General features: G+C 39.3%; 1 protein-coding gene across 1 annotated transcript in view; it reads left to right on the top strand.

Annotated features, from left to right (window-relative positions):
• Positions 1-21,248, top strand: part of LMBRD1 (LMBR1 domain containing 1) — an 83,358-nt gene that overhangs the window by 31,891 nt on the left and 30,219 nt on the right. The window contains exons 8-9 of the mRNA XM_062608141.1: positions 14,612-14,737; positions 17,191-17,343. Of these exons, the coding sequence (XP_062464125.1) occupies positions 14,612-14,737; positions 17,191-17,343 (279 nt within the window). The remainder of the gene's footprint in view (positions 1-14,611; positions 14,738-17,190; positions 17,344-21,248) is intronic.

Below are 21,248 nucleotides of genomic sequence, written 5' to 3'. Positions count from 1 at the left end.
GAGACAGCCACAACTTCCTTGGGCAACCTGTTACAGTGTCTCACCACCCTCATAGTAAAGAATTTCTTCCTGGTATCTAATCTAAATCTACCCTCTTAGTTTAAAGCCATTCTTTCTTGTCCTCTACATGCCCTTTTAATATGTCCCTTTTTATAGAAGGTGGAGGCAAGGACAGGCGGCCTGGGAAGAATACCGGAACATTGTCCAGCAAGCTAGGGATCAGGTCAGGAAAGCTAAGGCCCAGTTAGAACTGTGTCTGGCCATGTATGTCAAAAATAACAGGAAAGGCTTCTATAGATATGTTGCAAACTAGGGATAATGTGAGCCCTCTTTCGGAAGCTAACAGGAAAACTGGCTATCCTGGATTTGGAGAAGGCTGATGTTCTCAATAACTTCTTTGCCTCAGTCTTCACAGGCAAGTGCTCTAACCACACCACTCAAGCCTGGGACAACAAATATAGAGACCTTAGGCCCACTGTAGGAGAGGATCAGGTTTGATAGCATCTTAGGAACCTGAATGTGCACAAGTCCATGGGACCTGATGAAATCCATCTGCAGGTCCTGAAGGAGCTGGCGAATGAAGTTGCTAACCCACTGTCTACCGTATTTAAAAAGTCATGGCACTCAGATGAAGTTCCTGATGACTGGAAAAAGGGAAATATAACCCCCATTTTCAAGAAGGGAACTACAGACCAGTGAGTCTCACCTCTGTGCCTGGTGGGATCATGGAGCAGGTTCTCCTGGAAGGCATGCTAATGCACATGAAAAACAACAAGGTGGTTGGTGACAGCCAGCATGGCTTCACTAAGGGCAAATCTTGCCTGACCAATTTGGTGGCCTTCTATGATGGGGCTGTGGAACTGATGGACAACGGCAGAGCAGTTGCAGTCACCTGCCTGGACTTGTGCAAAGCGTTTGTCACTGCCCCACATGATATCCTTGTCTCTAAACTGGAGAGACATCAATCTGATGGATGTACCACCTGGTGGATAAAATATTGGCTGGCTGGCCGGCCACACACAAAGAATTGCAGTCAATGGCTCAATGTCCAGTCAGAGACTGGTAATGAGTGGTGTCCCTCAGAGGTCAGTGTTGTGACTAGTCCTTTTCAACTGGCTTTGTTTAGCCTAAAGAAGAAGGTGGATCTGGCAAAGGCTTATCAGTGTGTACAAATATCTGAAGGGAGGGTTCAAAAAGTATGGAGCCAGGCTCTTCACAGTGGTGCCGGGTGATGGGACCAGAGGCAAAGGGCACAAAGGTCATGAACCTTTATAATAATATATATATTTTAATATATATTTATTTAATAATATAATTATTTTTTTTATATTTATACTTGCACAGCAAAGTAGACAACTAATGCAAGTTCCACAAGCAAATCTTCTTTTTTTTTTCCTCCTATTTAAAAAGGAGGAAATTCAGAGCAGCCTTACAGTATCTGAAGGGGGCCTACAAGGGTGCTGGGGAGGGACTCTTTATTGGGGGCTGTAATGATAGGACAAGGGGCAATGGGCTCAAACTTTAACAGGGGAAATTTAGGTTAGATATAAGGAAGAAATCCTTTACTGTAAGGGTGATGAGGCACTGGAATATATATTATTATATATAATAATTTAATATATATTTATTTAAGATTATCATATCTATAATATGAGACCAAAGAGTCTTCTATTGTAGATACCAGCTGCAGAGTGATGTCAATAAGTACAGGAAATTTCTAGAGCAGAAGAACACAGATGCAGAAATTAAATCCATGCTATTAAATCCATACTATTGAATGCATGCAGTCTTGAACAATGGCTAAGACACAAGAAAGCTGAAATATGAACTGCAGATCTTTGGGGTGAAAGTTTGAGGTCTTTCTTAACATTATCATTACTTGATACCACCCTGCCCGCAGCCCAGAAGGACCTAAGGAAACAAGCTGGCAACTTTTGGGATGTTTGGAGAATGTAATGCATGATGAAGAAAGTAGTCCACAGAAACAAATAATAAAGAAACGCTTAGAAATAGTCAGCCAAAAGACAAATTATTTGGAAATATCAAAAGGGCATCCAGTTTGAGGAAAGACTGAGCAAGAATTTGGAAAACCAGCAGGAAGGACAAAAAGAATCATAGAATAGTTAGGGTTGGAAAGGATCTTAAGATCATCTAGTTCCAACCCCCCTGCCATGGGCGGAAAAAAAGAAGGGTTGTTAGATGCTGTTAGAGGCATTTCAGACAGCATGAAATGCATGAAAATTACAGGAACTGGTTTGGAAGTAGTCCAGATCAACTTGGCAAAAAGATTTTTGAGACAGCAACTACAGTTGGCATGTTAAGTGATCTTAGAACTGAAAGGCAGGGCATTCCTAAGGTGTAGTGATAAACCTTAAAAGGGGAAAGCTTGGGGGAAAACATTTTGAATGTTAAAGGCCAAGAAACAGCAAGAAGGTCCAAATGAGCAAGTAGTGCTGCAAGACTGAACGCTGCAAGAGCAGAACTGAAGAGGTCTTGGGAAAAATTAAATATATCTTTCTGAATTAGCGTAAGCACAGAAGATTATGAGCTGACTTACATGAATTATGGCTCTGTAATGTGAATAATTCATTATGTAAAGAAGTCCTACTTTAGCATACAGGGAGAAAAGAGCTGGCATAATAAAGCAACATGAAGGACTAAGGTGTTTTCAGGACAAAGCAGACACTAATGTAACTAAGGAGCTTCCCTCTGGACACCAGCAAACTCTTCACTGTGATGGTGATGGATCACTGCATAGGTTGTTCAGATTGTGGAGACTCCCTCCTTAGATACATTCCAGACTCATATAGACACAGTCTTGGGCAAGAAGGTCTTGGTGACCCTGATTGAGCAGAGGTGTTGGACCAGATAACTTCCAAAGGTCTTTTCTAGCCTCAGGCGTTCTGCGGTCTGTCTACTATGTGGACTTGGAGGATTTAGTATGGCACTTAATGTTATACGTCATGGGGCAAGGTGTCCTCTCTGTTTAAGGTTGGCTTTAGCCTATAAACAGCTTGAGGGGACTGATTGCCAATAAGAATCATTCTTTACTGAATTAATTTAATTCCACAATATTGGTTTTACTGTTATAACCTCATCCAGCACATGTTGGACAACCTTTTGTTCCATCACAGCTGTTGAGAAAATGACTTGCTAGATATTTTTACTGTTTCTCCATGTGAGTACAACTAATAATCAGAAGTGCAGTGGGTGCTTTGTTGAAAAACAGTATGCCGTATCTTAAAAAATGTAGGTAGTTCTGTGTTTTATTAACTATGAGCTCTTGCAAGACTATGTTACAGGATGGTAATAACTTTCAGTAAATGGTAATGCCATTGATAAGTGCCAATTTTCAGAAGCTCCTTGTGTAAGCAGAGGGGAGAACATGCCAGTTCTGGGGCAGGGGGCAAAGAAACAAATATTTAAGAAATACTTTTAATCTAAATCTAAAACAAATTAGTTTTTTTATTATTCTGTAACTTTGTAAAGTTGGTTGTACTAGAAGCAATTCACATGCTTCTGTGTATGGATGTAAAAATATAAAAGTAACTTTTAGCCACAGAAGCTGTAATTGTTTCTTGTGACTAAATTTGAGCTGATCCTTATTAGTTAGCATGGTCTTCTAGAATATAATAGCAAAACTCACACTTCATGTTGCATTTCCTTGCTGAATACACTGATGAATAGCCTTTTTATGTTAACTTACATAATGCATATTTCTCCCTGCTTCTCAGTGTTCCAACTAAGGAAGATAGTATTCCAAATATTTAACTTCTTAAGGGGAAATAATAAAATACTGGCTTTATCAAAATTGTAGATGAAGTCTACAAATGTTCACGATAGATATGTTAATATTACTGACGATTGTAAGCATAGATGTAATTTTTATGAAGTACATGCAATGTTTAAATGAGTAACATTATTTTAAACTTATTTCTTATTGTGGCTCAGCTTTCAACATAATCTTGAATTGGTAGTTGCTTTTCTGTTTTAAAACTTTAGTAATACAAAGTCTGCTTTTTGGTGCTATGTAGTGCATAGTACTGAAGTACAGCATTTGATATTTAAAATTGCTTTTTAAGAGATGTGAACAAGTGATCCTCAGAGGGACTCAATAAATTCATGACCTTGATTAGTATGGACAGTTTTCTGTGTCTATAAGTGTGGAATATAACAAGAGAACTATCAATTAGTGCTGCAGTGCTGTTGATTTTGGCTGGGGTAGAGTTTGAAATGGTTTCCCAGATGATGCAGTTTGCATCTCTTCTTTCATTAATGTGTTCTGCATTCAAAAATGGTTTCACATTGCCTTAGGTATTAATACAGTAGTTGTTGTCAGCTCCAGATTGCTGTTTGAATTCATAGCAGAATAATGCATTACACAATGATAGGCAGATGAATTTTTGAGTGATCTTGTGCATCTCATTTAGCATGTCCTTGAATTGTAACTGGCTGTGTAATTTTTCTGGACACTTAACAAGCATTATATGATTTCTTATGAAACTTAAAGTGATCCTTTTTCCCTTGATCCAGAAAGGAGATGTTAACAAAGCTCAGTTTGTCTACTGACAAGTGTAATAACCTTTTCACACCTAATTTTTGTCCAGAGTATGATTTACTTTTCTATCAGCTGATTTATTAACAGCCAAAAAGCTTAAGGCCTTTTATAATCTGACATTAAAAGCACTCATTTACTGCTGATTTTCTCTTAGGTAGACATCAAACAGTTATTGAGAAATACAGAATTTAGTAGCATTCATCATCATTACCACTTAATCACTTCAATGTCAATTGTGAAATATAAAAGAAATGTATTTGATTATGTTCACTTCTCCATGAAGCAGTAAATAACCAAAATAGCAAACCAATTTAAGTGTTATGTTTTAACAGCCTGATTCCTACTATTTTCTTGGAGAACTGTAGATAGTAAATTGCTGGATCAATAATAGTTTTGTACTTTTGAGATTTTAGAGTTGCAGCTTGAAAGTAAGTTAATCTTTTGTTGGGTTCTTAATGCTCTTTTAAGCCTGATAGAGCAATGAAAAAGATGGCAGCTGGGCAAAGTAGTTATGTTCCATATTACAGTTGAGTCAGTTAAATTTTTTACAGTCATTATGTCCAGCAAGCACAAGTTCACTATGTGTAGTGGAGCAACTGTAGTGTAGAGGCTTGTCATACTTGCGTTCTGCATCTTACAAACCTTGCCTGCAAAACAAAAACTTTTTGTCCACTTAGACTAATAAATGAGACAACCATTGAATCTGTACTGTGGAGAGGACATTAATATGCAAAATAAAGGTTAATGTGTCACAAGATACTGTAATGATGAATTTAGAGAAATGGATAAAGAAGCACAACATGCACTGTTCATCTTTTGTGCAGCAGATCTCGCAAGAAATGTCATACTGAGCATACCAGTTCAGTTTGGTCAATCTGTTCCATTGTTCTATGCTTTGAGTTTTTGTTACACCAATGTTAATCAAAAATGTGTGTGCTCTTACAGCAGTTGAAGATTTGATACTAAAACTTCCCGTGAAAGAAATTGGATTTTGCAAGTTACCATTTTGAATAGTTTTTCCAAGCTGTGTGGCATGAGCTTTCCCCCACCAACAAGAGGGGGGCAGAAAAACCGAGAAAACCTCCCCAGAGCCCCTGTCCAACCATCCATGATGTTATCTGACATAGAATCATAGAACAGTTAGGGTTGGAAAGGACCTTAAGATCATCTAGTTCCAACCCCCCTGCCATGGGCAGGGACTCTTCACGCTAAATCATATCACCCAAGGCCTCGTCCAGCCTGCTCTTGAACACTGCCAGGGATGGAGCATTCACAGCCTCCCTGGGCAACCTATTCCAGTGCCTCACCCCCCCCAAGAGGAAAGAATTTCCTCCTTATATCCAGTCTAAACTTCCCCTGTTTAAGTTTTAACCCGTTACTCCTTGTCCTATCACTACAGTCCCTCCCTAGCATCCCTATAGCCCCCCTTCAGATACTGGAAGGCTGCTATGAGGTCTCCACGCAGCTTTCTCTTCTCCAGGCTGAACAGCCCCAACTTCCTCAGCCTGTCTTCGTATGGGAGGTGCTCCAGTCCCCTGATCATCCTTGTGGGCCTTCTCTGGACTTGTTCCAACAGTTCCATGTCCTTTTTATGTTGAGGACACCAGAACTGCACACAATATTCCAGGTGAGGTCTCACAAGATCAGAGTAAAGGGGCAGGATCACCTCCTTCCACCTGCTGGTCACGCTCCTTTTGATGCAGCCCAGGGTAGGGTTGGCTTTCTGGGCTGCAAGTGCACACTGAAGCCCGCTCATGTTCATTTTCTCATTGACCAACACCCCCAAGTCGTTCTCCACAGGGCTGCTCTGAATCTCTTCTCTGCCCAACCTGTACCTCTGCCTGGGATTGCTCTGGCCCAGGTGTCAAATGCATTTAGGTGGCTTCTTCCTTTTCACAGTTTAGGGAGGATGCATGAACAACTGTCACTGTTTGCCATGTTTGATCTGGAAATAAGGTTCTTGAAATATGGTTTTTATCTTTAGAATGGTAGTATGTATAGATAGCTAGAGATGGAGATCAGTTAATGTCCGGAAGTAGATGACTGCTACTGAATTTGGATTACTTTTCAAGAAAACTGTTCAATCTAGCTGCATGGAGGAGGGTATAGTTTCAAAAAACATGGAGGCCTAATTTGAAGTGGAGTGGTTTTTTTTGTTTTTTTTTTTGTTGTTGTTTTTTTTTTGTTGGACCGTTCATGTTGAAGTGAATTTTGCCATATAGACTTTTATTTTGTTAAAGCGCTGCATAATATTAACTAGATATTACCTGTTTTTAACTTGATGCATTTTTAATCACAGTGTAGTGGGTAGAATTGTACATTTTGTGTTTGATGTTAAAACTCTCAGGTGAAGTCTTGAAGCAAGCTGTTGTAAGAAAATAAGGGTTTGAATACTTGTAAATTTTAACTTGTGATCATTTCTTATGTCTTTTAAACACTGGTGTTCTGTTATTTTTATATGGCTGGTTTGTGTGACTTCGCTAGAGGGCAGTGCTATGCAAGAAATGTTTGTCAGCGTTAATTTCGACACTTTTTGCAGAAGATTACACTTACACCTTTTAAAACACCTCAGTGATGGCACCTAAAAGCCACATGCTTGATATATGGACTTCTAAAAATAAATGGAATGAGGAGTCTTTCTGCTATGCTATACAAATATTTGCTGATCATTTCTTGAAGTCACTAGTCTAATTCTCAAAAATATATTTAATCAGAGAAAGTTGGTGAAGTACCTTTAGTTGCAGTGCTGGTTGTGTACCAGACTGATCAGAAATAACTTAGCTGTTCTGTTAGTTATCTAGCAAGGAAAAATTATTCACTTTGTGCCATGAGTTAATCATTTAGACCCTATCTTATTAGCTGTACACAGCAGATGTAGAAAGTGATCTATAATCAACTTCTAGTTAATCTATAGTACCTGATGGCTTCAGACTTTTTGCAGTAGGTGTTCAAAGTTAGCTTGAACTTTTCTTAACTCTCTTCTGAAGACATTTGGTGTATTAATTTCAGTGTTTTTCTGTGCTCCTCATGGCTTATCTGATTGCTAATGGCCTGGCTGATTACTAGGTGTTCCCACCTTAATATACACTTTTCAGTGGAACTCTTTGGTAGCTTGTGCAATTTATATATGTTAAACTCTAGCAGTTACAGTTTCTCCTGGAAAACCTTCCCAAGTCTTTTTAATACTTAAGGGTTTATCCCTGACATAGTTGCTTGCTGAAGTTTTTGTAAAATGTAATTTTACAACTTGGCTCAACTTTACTTGTTTTCTGTCTTCTGTTCCTGAGTGACTATTAAGATACCAGGCTGCTAATAAGAAAGACTGCTCCGTTATCTAGGCATGGGCTATGTGAGTTTGGCAAGTCTAAAATGTTGCAAGATATTAAGTCTGCAAGAGACCAAAGGTTGAGAAAAGCAACTCTTTCTTCTGAATCTTATTAGGAGAATAGGGGGATCTGCTGCAGACAGGATGGGAAGCAGTGAGACATGGGAGAAATGAAGATTCAGCAAACTGCAATCAATACTCGTGTAATCTCCTCTTGAGGTATTTCCATGCTCTGTCTGGAGCACAGAGCATATTTGGCTTCAGTGGTGTGCTGAGACAACAGCCAGAGTATGCCTCTTGCTCTTCATTGGTGCTACTAATACTGCATAAACAGTATTGAAGTAATAGTTGCTTTCATGTGAGCTTGTCCTGGTTTACTGGTGGCAGATTTCTTTGCAAATAGCTGTTTTAGACCTAGCTACCATTTCAGTGAATAGCAGATAAGGAGTCTTAAGAGTTTTGTTTTGTTACCTAACCTTTGTATAGGATAGGTAATCTGGGTTTTCTCTTGCTTAAAGTTACTCTGTTTTGGGGTTGTGTGGGTTTGGTTTTTTTTTGGGGGAGGGTGTTTTTGGTTTTGTGTTTTGTTTTTTTCTTTCCTTCAGTGTAGAAGGCCATCTAATTCAAGAAATCTACAAAATAGAAACATAAACTTCATCCATCCAGAGATATTACCTGTATTGCTTGTGGGCAGACTCTCCAATCAGAGTAAGACAGCTGCCCATGAATGATGCCTCTAACTTTTACTCACTAGGTAGTGAGCTCTTAGTGTTTATTTTCCAGCTCTTAAGCTAACTGATATGGGGTGATGTCTTATATGGATCTCTTGTGGGGATTCAAGAGATGGGAGTCTTCTCTGAAATAAATTGCTTTAAATACAAATTTAGATTTTTATTTTTTTTAATATTATAAAATGGGGTTTCAGTGAAGCTGATCAGGCATTCAGTAACAGCAGAGAGAGCCTGAGATTTTGGAGACCTAACTTTGCAGCATGTATTAGCAGGTACCTGAGCAGATAGCCTGAGCAGTTAGTGTTTAGCACTAGATTTAGTTCATTTGAAGAACCTATGTGCAAAAAGCAACCATTTATGCTGTAATCACCTGTTAGATTTGAATGATTGTTTTTCCTTTTCAGTGCAGTGCTTTTTATCTGACGTAACCCTTCTGGGCAAAAGTTGTCTAAAAATAGGTTCTGTAAACTTGTTTCAGTGGTGTAAATATGTCAAGCTTTAATTACTCATGGTAATTAAATGGTCCTGGTATAGAGTTAATTTTCTTCCTAGTAGCTGATGCAGTACTGTGTTTCAGCTTTAGTGTGAGAATAATGCTAATAGCACTGTTATAGTTGTTTGTATACTTACACTGATCAAGGACTTTTCAGTCTCATGCTCTGCCAGTGAGAAGAGGTGCAAGAAGCCAGAAGAGAGCAGAGACAGGATACCTGACCCAAAATATCTAAAGTGGTATGCCATACCACAGCACATCATGGCCAGTATATAAACTAGGGGGAGTCAACAAGGAGAGACCAAATGGTGCTCAGGTTGGGCTGGGTATTGGCCAGTGGGTGGTGAGCAATTGTGTTGTGCTTCACTTGGGTTTGCGTGGATTTTATTCCTCCTCTTTTTCCCTTTACTTACTACTATTATGAATTTTACCTTTTACTTATTCTCCCCATCCCACTGAGAGGTGAGAGGGACAGTAAATGAGTAGCTCCTTGGTACTTGGTTGCTAGCTGTGGTTAAACCACAACAACTTGTTTTGTCAAAATTCATGTGTTTAAATTGTCTTAACTATTTTAAAGGCTCTTCTGATCTGTTTCAGGACTGAGTTCTCCCTTGGCTTTAGGGTACAGCTTTGGTTTTCCTGTGCTATCTTTGATACATTGCTTGCTTGTTGAATTGCAGATGCCCAAAATAGTAGCCCATGAATAACTTAACACTTGCACCAACCCAGGGGGTTAAAACTGTATCAAGCCTTGAACTTCTACAGTAGCCTGAAGAGAAATGCAACCCTGAAACTGAACTAATGAAGCTTCTGTTCAGACCTGTGACACATCACATGAGAAGGTGAATGAAGCTGCTAAGCCATTGTCCATCATATTTGAAAAATCATGGCAGTCAGGTGAAGTTCCCGATGACTGGAAAAAGGGTAATAAAACCCCCATTTTCAAGAAGGGGAAAATGGATGACCAGACCAGTCAGTTTCATCTCTGTGCCTGGCAAAATCTTGGAGCAGATTCTCCTGGAAGGCATGCTAAGGCATATGAAAAACAACAAGGTGGTTGGTGACAGCCAGCATTGCTTCACTAAGGGCAAATCCTGCCTGACCAATTTTGTGGCCTTCTATGATGGGGTTGTGGAACAGATGGACAATGGCAGAGCAGTTGACATCACTTACCTGGACTTGTGCAAGGTGTTTGACACTGTCCTGCATGACATCCTTGTTTCTAAACTGGAGAGACATCAATTTGATGGATGGCCCACTCAGTGGATAAAGAACTGGCTGAGTGGCTGCATGCGAAGAGTTATGGTTAATGGCTCAATGTCCAGTTGGAGACTTGGGGGTGCTGGTTGATGAGGAACTGGACATGAGCCAGCATGCATGCGCTCGCAGCCCAGAAGGCCAACCGTATCCTGGGCTGCATCAAAAGGAGCATGACCAGCAGGTGGAAGGAGGTGATCCTACCCCTCTACTCTGCTCTCGTGAGGCCTCACTTGGAATATTGTGTGCAGTTCTGGTGTCCTCACCATAAAAAAGGACATGGAACTATTGGAACAAGTCCAGAGGAGGGCCACGAGGATGAACAGGGGACTGGAGCACCTCCCGTATGAAGATAAGCTGGGAAAGTTGGGTCTGTTCAGCCTGGAGAAGAGAAGGTTGTGTGGAGACCTCATAGCAGCCTTCCAGTATCTGAAGGGGGCCTGTAGGGATGCTGGGGATGGACTCTTCATTATGGACTGTAGTGATAGGACAAGGGGTAACGGGTTAAAACTTAAACAGGGGAAGTTTAGATTGGATATAAGGAGGAAATTCTTTAATGGTGGTGAGGCACTGGAATAGGTTGCCCAGGGAAGCTGTAAATGCTCCCTCCCTGGCAGTGTTCAAGTCCAGGTTGGACAGAGGCTTGGGTAGCATGGTTTAGTGTGAGGTGTCCCTGCCTATGGCAGGGGTGTTGGAACTAAACTTCAGGTCCTTTCCAGCCCTACCTGTTCTGTGGTTCTTTGATTCTGTGACTCATCTTTCTGTCCTTTATTCTGTATACTAATGTCTTGAAGGACCAATGTTGCTTTTTCCCGCCACAGATGATGGAGGTTTACTTGCGTTAACATCTTACTATTAGCATCTTTTGTATTCAAGGGAGGAATTTAGACTTCCTTTGTTACTAGAGTAAGCTTGATGTCTGCAAAAACCAGAAAATGCATCACTTTGAGTTGCAGTTTGCTTTGTAGAAACCTTGATTTAGAAGATTTAGAGCTCTGAATTTTATTCCTTAACTACTTCTGTTGAGTAAATAACTTGATATTTGTTAGTTGATGGTGGCTGTTTGAAGAACAGTTGTAAACCTGTGTTTAACGGTGAAATCTTACTGTCCCTAAGCTTAGTTTTGTAAAATTGTATAGACCTGTTATCATAGCATTTCTCATTGCTGCATGTGTTTCTATATACTAAGTGCCACTGGCTCTGGCTTGGAAATGTTTTTGGTTCCACAGCCTACATTCTAGTTAGGAAAGTGGATGGTATTTATGCTTTCAACTGAATTTTGGAGTTATGCTACTAGCAGCCAGACCTGAGTGAGCTTTTCATAGTCAGTATGGGCCCAATACTATTCAGTCTTCAGAAGTGATCTGGTTGATGGAGTTAGATACATAATCAGAGTTTGAGAATTATTTCCAACTGGGAAAAGTAGTTACAACTGAAGAACTGTGGGGGGTGTCCCTGTCCATGGCAGGGGGTTGGAACTATATGATCTTAAGGTCCTTTCCAACCCTGACTTTTCTATGATTCTGTGAACTGCAGAGACATTGACAGGTTGGAAGTTTGGGCCAACGAGAATGGCATCAGGTTTAGCGAATGTTAAGGCCTTCTCTTGAAACGCATTAATTGCGCTCAACAGTTTATGCTGGGGGTTGACTGGCTGGGGATGGCTCTGCTGAAAAGGAACTGAAAGTCCTAGTGGATAGCAAGCTGAGCATGAGCCAGCAATGTGCCCTGCAGCAGAAAGGCAAGCAGTGTCCTGGGTCTGCATCATCAAGAGCATAACCATTAGATCAAGGGACATGGTTGTTCCACTGTACTTTGAGCTTTCAAAGCCACAGCTGGGAATGGTATCAGGATGTGGTCCCCTAGTTTAAGAGACTGAAAAACTGTAGAGGCCCCAGTGGAGGCTTGTGAAAGTGATTAGAGGGTGATAGAAACCCTTTCAACCAAACAGGAATGTTGGAAGGATTCTTTCTTCAGCTTAGAGACGAGGAGGATTGGAGATGACCGCTTTTTTAGCTCCTGTAGATAGCAGAGCAGCTTAGTGGTCTCAAAGAATGGACTAAAGGGAAAACTGAGCCACAATTAAAGACAAAACTTGAATTCTTTTCTTTACCCAAAATACTTAATCTTGTAGGTAGGCCTTTCTGTAGGTTGTATACCTTGTGTGCAAACACGAGCTTCTAGAATGTTTTGGAAAGCATGATATTTCATTGCCATCACTAGCCTGTGATAAAGAGTGTCTTTCCCTTATTTGTAGAGCTTTTACAGCAAAAATCTCTAACATAGGGATTGAAATTGCCAGTTACCTTTTGTACCGGGGCGGGGGAGTTTAACTGTATTTGGAACAGTATGTAAACAGTGCTGAAAGTATTTTTTTTTTTTTTTTTTAAGCTGTAGCTTTGAGTGACAAATCAGGCTCTCAGCTATGAAGTCCTGTAATGCTGAGCAGGTAACTGATAGCCTAACTTACTCTCTAGGAGTCTATGGTAAAACCAATTCTAATACTTCATACCTATAAAAAAAGTCATGTAGTGCAAGTTGTCAAAGATCTAGCTGAATCTATTCTTTGCTAGTATATACTTCAAGAAGGAAAATACTTTTCTCCTACTTTCAATTCTTTTCAGTGATTTAACTTGTACCACTGTTTCCTTGAGTTTGAAGCCTCTTGAGAGAGACATATGCTGTCTGCTTGTTGAACTTAAATGACACTATTCCAATAATTTACTGGTAATTGTCACTCTGAACACTAGATAACTAATTCCATAGTAAACGAACAAGGCTGCCAGACTGTTTAAAATTTCTGTTTCATGCTTATGTAACCTAATACTAGGAGGAATGTTTCTTGAAATCATGAAATATTGTCACTTGCAGAGTGAAACTTAAATTTGTGGACTTGGTGTCAGATATTTATATTGAAATGGTTATGAATTTAACTATTTAATGTGGTTTAGAGCTACAGTAATAGTAAATAAGACCCCTTTCTTAAAGGGGCTTAGAAATGGGTGTTGGTAGCAGGGTATTCAGCATGTAGAAAAATACCCCAAAAAAATGGACTGTGTCTTGCTCTGAGTACAATGCAGGAGACATTAGTATGTCTAAGTAGGTTCTTAAGCAGGTCAAATCAAGTCTTGTGTGCTTCAAGCTCATGTGAACTGATAGCACGTATGGTGACATTTATAACACTAGCATTTGTATTATATCTATTCTCAGTGTGAAATGTAAAGCAGTGTTTGAAATTGGGAGTAGTATTCCTGTGAAAATCCAGAAAACTGCTCGTTTATGAAGTTAGCAAATATTCAGATATCAAGCACTCTAGAAGAACTGCATGTTATTTGTGATTAAGGGAAAGAACAGCCTTCCTGCTGACCTCTGCACCTAGAACAATCTGTCACCCGACAGCCTGCCACCCATAATAACACAAATAAAAAAAAGCTATGGCTGATGTTTTTAGACTGCTTGAGGGAAACTTTGCCCTGTATCTGTAAGACTTAGAGGGTAGCAGGGAGGAAATAGTGCCATTTTCTTGATTACCTCATTTCAAATGTTTCGTTTGTAGTGGAGAACTTACAAACTTTGTCTTGGAAAAATCTGAGCATAGTGCTGATGCAGAAGCTGGTGAACACGTTTAATGGTATTAGGGTTTGCTAGGAGTAAATGCCAAAAAACTTATGAATATGAATGGCTATCTAGGTAGTCTTGGAGTGTAAATGAGTTTAGATGTTCACCATGCTTCTGCCATGTCTCTTTACTGCACAGTTTTTTCTAGTAAATCACATACTTCCAAATTATTTCATTTTAAAATAAATTGAAAACTACTGTCTAAAAGGAAATTGTGTATACTTTGCTTCTAAAACTATTTAAGTTCAATATCTAGACATTCTTATATTGCACAATGTTTTGATTATGGTCTAAAGTGGGAAAGTAAGGTTTTGGGAAGATAATGATTTGATGAAAACCCCTAAAGGGCAGCTTGATAAATCTTCCCTGTGCTATGCTTATGTGAAGTTTCTATATATGCTCTTGTCTCAGTGATCCTGAAATGCTTAAATACCACTGGAACAATTCAGGACACTGGAATCTGCATAGCATGTTTTTTACACTTTACTAAAAAAAAAAAAAAATTGTTTGTCTTAGGAGTAGGGTGGGGACAAAAAAGCTAACAATGATACCTTATAGTTGCAACATACAGCAGTCTTAGCAGATGAAAATGTATGGAAGAAAATTTGAATGTCCCCATTTTATTTTAGGCTTATGGTATGTCAGCTTTGCCTCTAAACTTGATTAAGGGAACTACCAGTGCGGCTTATGAACGTCTAGAGAACAGTGAAGATATTGAAGAAGTGGAGCAACATCTATTAAGGCTTAAATCAAAGGTATGATCTTCACTGTTATCACTTCATTAATGACTCTATTTTTATTTTTCTTCCTTGATTACTAGTTTATGGTCATGCTGTAGAGATTTTTGCTCCAGAAAGAATAGCAAGTCAGAAGTGACTAGCTTGCAGGTATTTGAGTTACTTGAAAACCAATGTGGTCACTACTGTAGTAGCAATTAGGTTTTCTTTCAGTCCTGCAGCAGTAGTTGTTTTTGTTTAGTTTAATAATGGTGCTGATGACCTGAACTCAACCTTCTGCAGTCCTGCTTGGGTATATGGAAGAGATACTTCACAGAGTAATACTACCCTCACTTACTCTGCTACCAGTAAGACATCCTGTTTGTTGATACTCAGTGAAGTTATTAACACTGGATACTTTCTACATGGAGCTGCCATGAGTTAGATTCATCAAACTATTAATCATCTTTGTGAATAAATAACAGGCCTATATATTCTTGCTCCCTAGTTAATGTATCTTGCTGTCATAAATGATTTCTTTATGAAAAGCATATATATGCAAGTCTCTGTTCTGAATCCTGAACACCCCTAGGATGTTAACACCACTTGTAAACCCGTGATGGCTTTGCAGCTCACTGAAAAGCTATGGCTAATGTAAGCATGACACTTTGAACAACTTAGGAGTGCAAGCCCAAGGAGGATAAGATTTATCCTTTCCATACAGGATGCTAGGGATAATCTCCCACCCTTTCTTAACCCTTTTTCAGAAAGTGGTTTGACCAGTGTTTTCAAGCCCAGAGTGGGGGGAAGGGACATTAAGATGCATCGCTTTCATCCTGTGAGTCCTTCTGTGCGGCTGTGTGCTCTGGGACAGTAGACTTCAGTAGCATTAAAACAGTTTCAACAGTTTTCCCTTGATACTTAGCTACCTCTACAGAGTGTGGGCACCTTCAGTATTCTAGAAATCCTGTTGCATAATGAAACCTAAAAAGCAATCTCCCCTCGTTTGGAGTTTATACAGAGTATTGCAACAACAAAGGTATCAGTACTGTTGAAATCAATATGAGAAAAGTGGGAAACTCCTGAAAAATGGAGCATTACTTATTACAGACGGCTGCTGGCTTATGAGAGTTTTCCAGCAACTGGTCTTGTTTATCTAACTAGCAAACAGGATCAAAAGCTGAGAGTCTTTAAGTTATGTCTATATTTTAATGTGACCATTAGTATAAACTAATTTTATTTGGCATATGGATTATCATCAGGATTCTGATGCAGTCTGTGATTGAAATCCTAGTTGTTCAGTTGCATTTGCATGAAGTTGTGAAGCAAATGATGTTACTGAGAGAAATGTACAGTGAAAACTAGAGGTATGAAAGTATGCTACTTAAGCTACTGAAAAAAATTAGCATATAATATGGTCTTCTGCTACTAAGAGACCTGGTAGCTTTATTTTATTAGTATTAAATAAGCGCAGCTTGACTTGCAGCTGTGGAGGTTGGACTATTTACATAAACTGACTTTTTTTCAATTCATTGTAATGCTATACAGGGTATGGAGAATGTGTTCCTGTTAAAAGTACATTGTCATCTCCAATTTAAATGTTACATGTGCCTTGAATGTGGTTTTAATGTTGCAGAATTTGAGAAATTTATCTAAAATAGATGTGCTTTAACTTTACCAGTTGTGAAGTTTCACTATTTTCAGGAAGGCTCTTTTAAAATAAGAGAAAAAAAATGGAATAGTGAATTTCAAAACTTTATATATATATACATATATAAAAATATATTTAAGCTGTAAAAATCTTTATGTAAGAATCAGTTTGTTATATGGCAGCATCAGTGTTAGAAACAATTGTGGTTCAGCTACTTAATGCCTCTTTTGTTACTTTTGCTTATTAGTGTATAACTGAGATACAAAGATGTGCTGCTCTAGTTACAACAGAGTTCAGTGGTGCCTGCTCAGTATTTAGAGGCTCATAATTGGAGTGCATTCTTAAACATAATCATCAAACAATTAGCTAGTACACTCAACTAATCCTTGGGGTAATGATGGCTCTTGTTTAGATTTCTGTAAGGTTAATTTTTGGAACAGCAAGTTGTCTTGTTTTTGTGAGTGCAAGAAACATAGCTGACTGTCTAGTGGAATGTTGGGAAGAAGTACAAATGTAAAGCTTAATATATTAGCTTAATCATTGAACTAGATTGGAAGGGGCCTCTGAAAGTAGAGGTTTGAACCTGATAACACAAAGTAAGGACCCCTTTCAGGTTTTAGATCAGGTTATTCAGGTCACATCTGGGCGTTTTGAGTGTTTCTAGCCATGGAGACTCCCCACTCTTTAAATTTTTTTTAACATCCTCATTGTGGAAAGTTTTCTACCATCTAATGGGACTTCCCTTGTTGCGTCTTGTGACTTGCATTTCATCCTCTTGGTATGCACAGAAACAGTGTGAAATATATACTACAAAGTCTTGCACTATCTTTTTGGTAACCAGTGCAGAGATGGTCGTCCTCTGTCATCAAGGGATAGACGGGCTTTACAACAACTAGAAGGGAGACTAAGGACACTTAGAAGAAGAGAGAGGCACCTGGAGTCTGTTGAGAAAAGCTGGTGGACAAAGTTCTGTGAAGCTATCCGACCTCTAAAGGTAAAACTTTTTCTCTCTTTTTGAGGCTTAAATTGGAATAACTTCCATCTTTCTTCCTGCCATATAAATCATAGGTCAAGTTTAATAATTACCATGCTGGACATCAGCTATTTATTTAATTATCACTTATTATTTAAATTACTGTTACACTACAGAATGGCAGTCCTATGGCAAGCTCCAGGTTCTTGGAAAATCTTTTACTTTGTGTAAACTCTGGTTAAGATTGAAAATTATAAAGTCCTAGGTGACCTACTGTAGTGCCACTGCCATGGAAAATCTGGCTGTCTTTTTCCTCAGGCATGTGAAAATGAGAAGAAAAGAAGGAAGAATTCTAGCTGTTGGGTAGCTTGGGTTAATCTAATTTACATGTAGCCAACAGAAGTGAGAGGTATTTTGAGAATATATGCATTTGGAATGAGCATCTTACTAAGTACTTGATCAGTAGTAAACTAGCTGCATAGAACTTGATACTTAGCAGTGCAAAGGAGACTGTTACTGGTGCAAAGCTTTGATATTGGTCTCTTTTGGTGGTAGGACTCTGATTTCAGTAGATAGGTGGTTTTAAAACCCAGTACTTCTCCAGAACAGTATTGCCATATACTGTATTTTTTGCCAGCTAGATGCAGGAAGAAATTTTAGCATTACTTTAAACTGTAGGCTGCCCTTTGAAAAGCCAGTGGGCTATAAGCGATTTCCTGTAATGTCATTGCTATTGTTAATGCTGAGTACCAATGGAAAGGGCCTGAAATTGCAATTAAACAGAAACTTTCAGTGTGAAATTCTCAGTGGAATTATCTTTCTACAATACATTAGAAATCTAGATTTAGCTATTTCATTTAAAGGACAAATACCCCTGGCTATTCACTTCAGCAGTTTGGATTCTTTGATTTTTTTTTAATAGCTTGTGTAGTTTCTTTAACTTTTCAGTTTAACCTTAGATTTGAGAAATTCACTGGTTATATCTACTGTCTGTAGGGCTTTAATAATTCATTGTATTCTCATAGGTAGTGTACAATGTCATTAGTTACTGTTACTTACAGATTTATGGTCAGGATGACATTTTAGTGCATCTCTGTTCTTGTGGTTTGAATACTTATTTTTCCTCTCAATAACTAGCAGTCACTGTGGATTGTTGACTTGAACTCCCCTTTAGTCTGATTCTTAAGTTCATAATTTTTTTTTCCATAGAATCATAGAGTCAGCTAGGTTGGGAAGGACCTTTAAGATCATCAAGTTCAACCATTACTCCAGGACTGCCAAGGCCACCAGTAAACCATGTCACTGAGTACCTCATCTAAACAGGTTTTGAACACTTTCAGGGACAGATTTTCACATAGAGTAGGGTTATACTATGAAGCATTCTACAAAGCTTGTTTTACTTTCTTGGAGCTGTCCTGTGAAGGTGGTAATGTCCATCACTTAATAACATCTCAACTCTTGCAGGACTGTTTTACTTTAATAGCATTTCAGTTGGCTTTGCAAATATGTAACTTGTCACTTGTTCAGTTTGTGCCTTTCATGAAAAGAAGGCAGTCTTTTAAATATCCCTATGTAATACTTCTGACCAATATAGAAGTGCAGAAGATTTCTTGGAAGTGTTGTAAAGCAATAAACAAAACTCCATCTTCAGTGCAACTTGCATATTGTTCAAGAATATGGCCATTTGTCAGACTTAGAAATTGCATTTGTTGTGAGGCAAGGACTAGATAAGGAGAATGCTATTTCTGCTTTTTCTTTGGGAAGGTCAGATTTATGGGAGCTGCAGACTCTTACTGGGACTGACAGCAGAATAACATGTTTAAGAATAGCACTTAATCTTTGAGGTGCAGTGTTAATTTAGTGTCTACATTCAGACTTCTACAATCATATTGTGTTTGGATAATGTCCTCCTATATTCTTACTTTAATTTTTTACTGCTGAGTATCTATTAGCATGTGATTTGGTGTTAAACAGGGCCAGTTGTTTTTTCTCTGAAGACTAACATTTTTTTTCTCTTTTTGTCATAGAGTTAAGTAAATTTTGAGAACAATTGTTTTACTCAAAGCTAAATAAAACTCAGATGAAGCTGGTTATTTTTCAATTTAGTCAAAAAAAACACATGCAGAAGATCCCAAGTAGATGAGCAATGGTCAGCATGGGTTTGTCAGGTGATATCAAACTGGTCTTAACTTCTTTCTACAAAATGTAACCTTTCCTGTAGATACCTGTCCTGGGTTCAGCAGTAGCAGTCATGTTTTTTCCTTCGTGGTAGCTGGTGCAGTGCTGTGTTTTGACTTCCAGCCTGAGAACAGTGCTGGTGATGCCGATGTTTTCAGTTGTTGCTAAGTGATGTTTACCCTGACCAAGGACTCTGTGAGGCTCATGCTCTGTTAGGGAGGAGGGGAAGCTGTGAGGAAGCAGAGACGGGGCGCCTGACCCGGGCTAGCCAGGGAGGTATTCCATACCACAGCACGTCATGCCCGGGGTGAGGGGTAACTGGGAGTTACCCGGAAGGACACGGGCTTCCGGGTGGGACTCGTTTTCTTGGCCGGTGGTATCGTATTCTCTTCCCTTGTTATTTTCCCTTATCATTGTTGTAGTTGATAGTAGCGGTGGTGATTTGTGTTGTACATTGGTTGCTGGACTGTTCTTGTCTCAACCTGTAGGAGTTGCACTCTTTCAATCCTCCTCCCCATTCCTCCGGGAGCGGGGAAGGGGAGAGCCCCGGTGCGGGGGGAGGGACGGACCTCGATTGTTGTCAGCTCGGCACCACTCACTGGGAGTGAGTGAGCAAGTTACCTGACTGGGTTTAAATCACGACAATACCATATCTACTGCTTCTTTCCTCTGTATTATGGTTTCCCACACTTTCATCTGACAGCAGCAGAAGAAATGTAGTACACTCTAAGGATAGATATAAAAGCTGTTTAGGGAAGAAAACTAAACAACTCCAAAGCACATAATTATATTCATTCAATATGTAAACAAGCGTACAGGTTGTGAAATGTGGAAGCCTAATCAACAATGGTAAGTTGGGACTACTGAATCAGTTTCTCAAGGGGTACTTCAAAACAGTTGTGAACTAACTGAAGAGATGCTCAAGGTGAGTAATGTAAGAAAATAAAGACTCAGTCTTCAAGATTGAGACCTCTATATACAGAGCATGCTCATGGGGCTTAGCTAAAGTAGAGACTCAAAGGCGTGGGTGTCAGTCCAAGCATGTATGCAGGCTGCTACAGAGAACAGTATTCTCTTGATAAATAAGAGTGGTACACTTGAACCCTAGCAAGGGAGAGGGGAAACTGTTCTCCTGTCTAATCTTAAGGATAATAAAGACTTTGTATAGATCGGTCAGTTTCTGTGCCTGCTGTTGAAGGCCCTTGGAGAAGCATAGGTAAAATTCATGTTATCTTGAGGATGGAGGGCTAGGACATTCCTGGGTTTGTTTTTGTTTTTTTGTTTTTTTGTTTGTTTTAATGGGCTTTTGATTTACACACCCCTGAGCCCTGAGAGCTGAATTTGGGGAATTGTAGGCAATTGCTTGAATAACAGCTATGCTGGCACAGCGTTAGTGCAGACTGTAGGCACTGTCAGGAGTCAGTTTAGTTGCCCAAGAGAGGTGGTGTGGCTAAACTGCCAGGCTTTATTGCTGCATTCAGATCTGTATCTTCAACATCAGGGAGGTTGGCAGCATGAAAAACAAGAGGTGTGGATATTTCATGTCCTAAGTTTGCATAATAACTTAATACCAAGTGTTTTGCTTCATCTAACAATAGCTTTAAACCCATGTTTGCCAGATTACCTGAAACTTCCTGTAAAGGTCATGCAACAGTGTGGTGGATTCATTTGGCTGACTATCAGATGCCAACCCAGGTGCTCTCTCACTCCCCATCAGCAGGGTGGAGGAAGAAGTAAGATGGAAAAAT

Source organism: Pezoporus occidentalis, unplaced genomic scaffold, assembly GCF_034315485.1.
Source record: "Pezoporus occidentalis ecotype Australia unplaced genomic scaffold, CSIRO_AGI_Poc_V1 ctg13, whole genome shotgun sequence".
NCBI classification, from domain to species: domain Eukaryota; kingdom Metazoa; phylum Chordata; class Aves; order Psittaciformes; family Psittacidae; genus Pezoporus; species Pezoporus occidentalis.
Note: the sequence above shows the minus strand (reverse complement) of the source record. Positions and strands in the feature narration are given on the sequence as shown.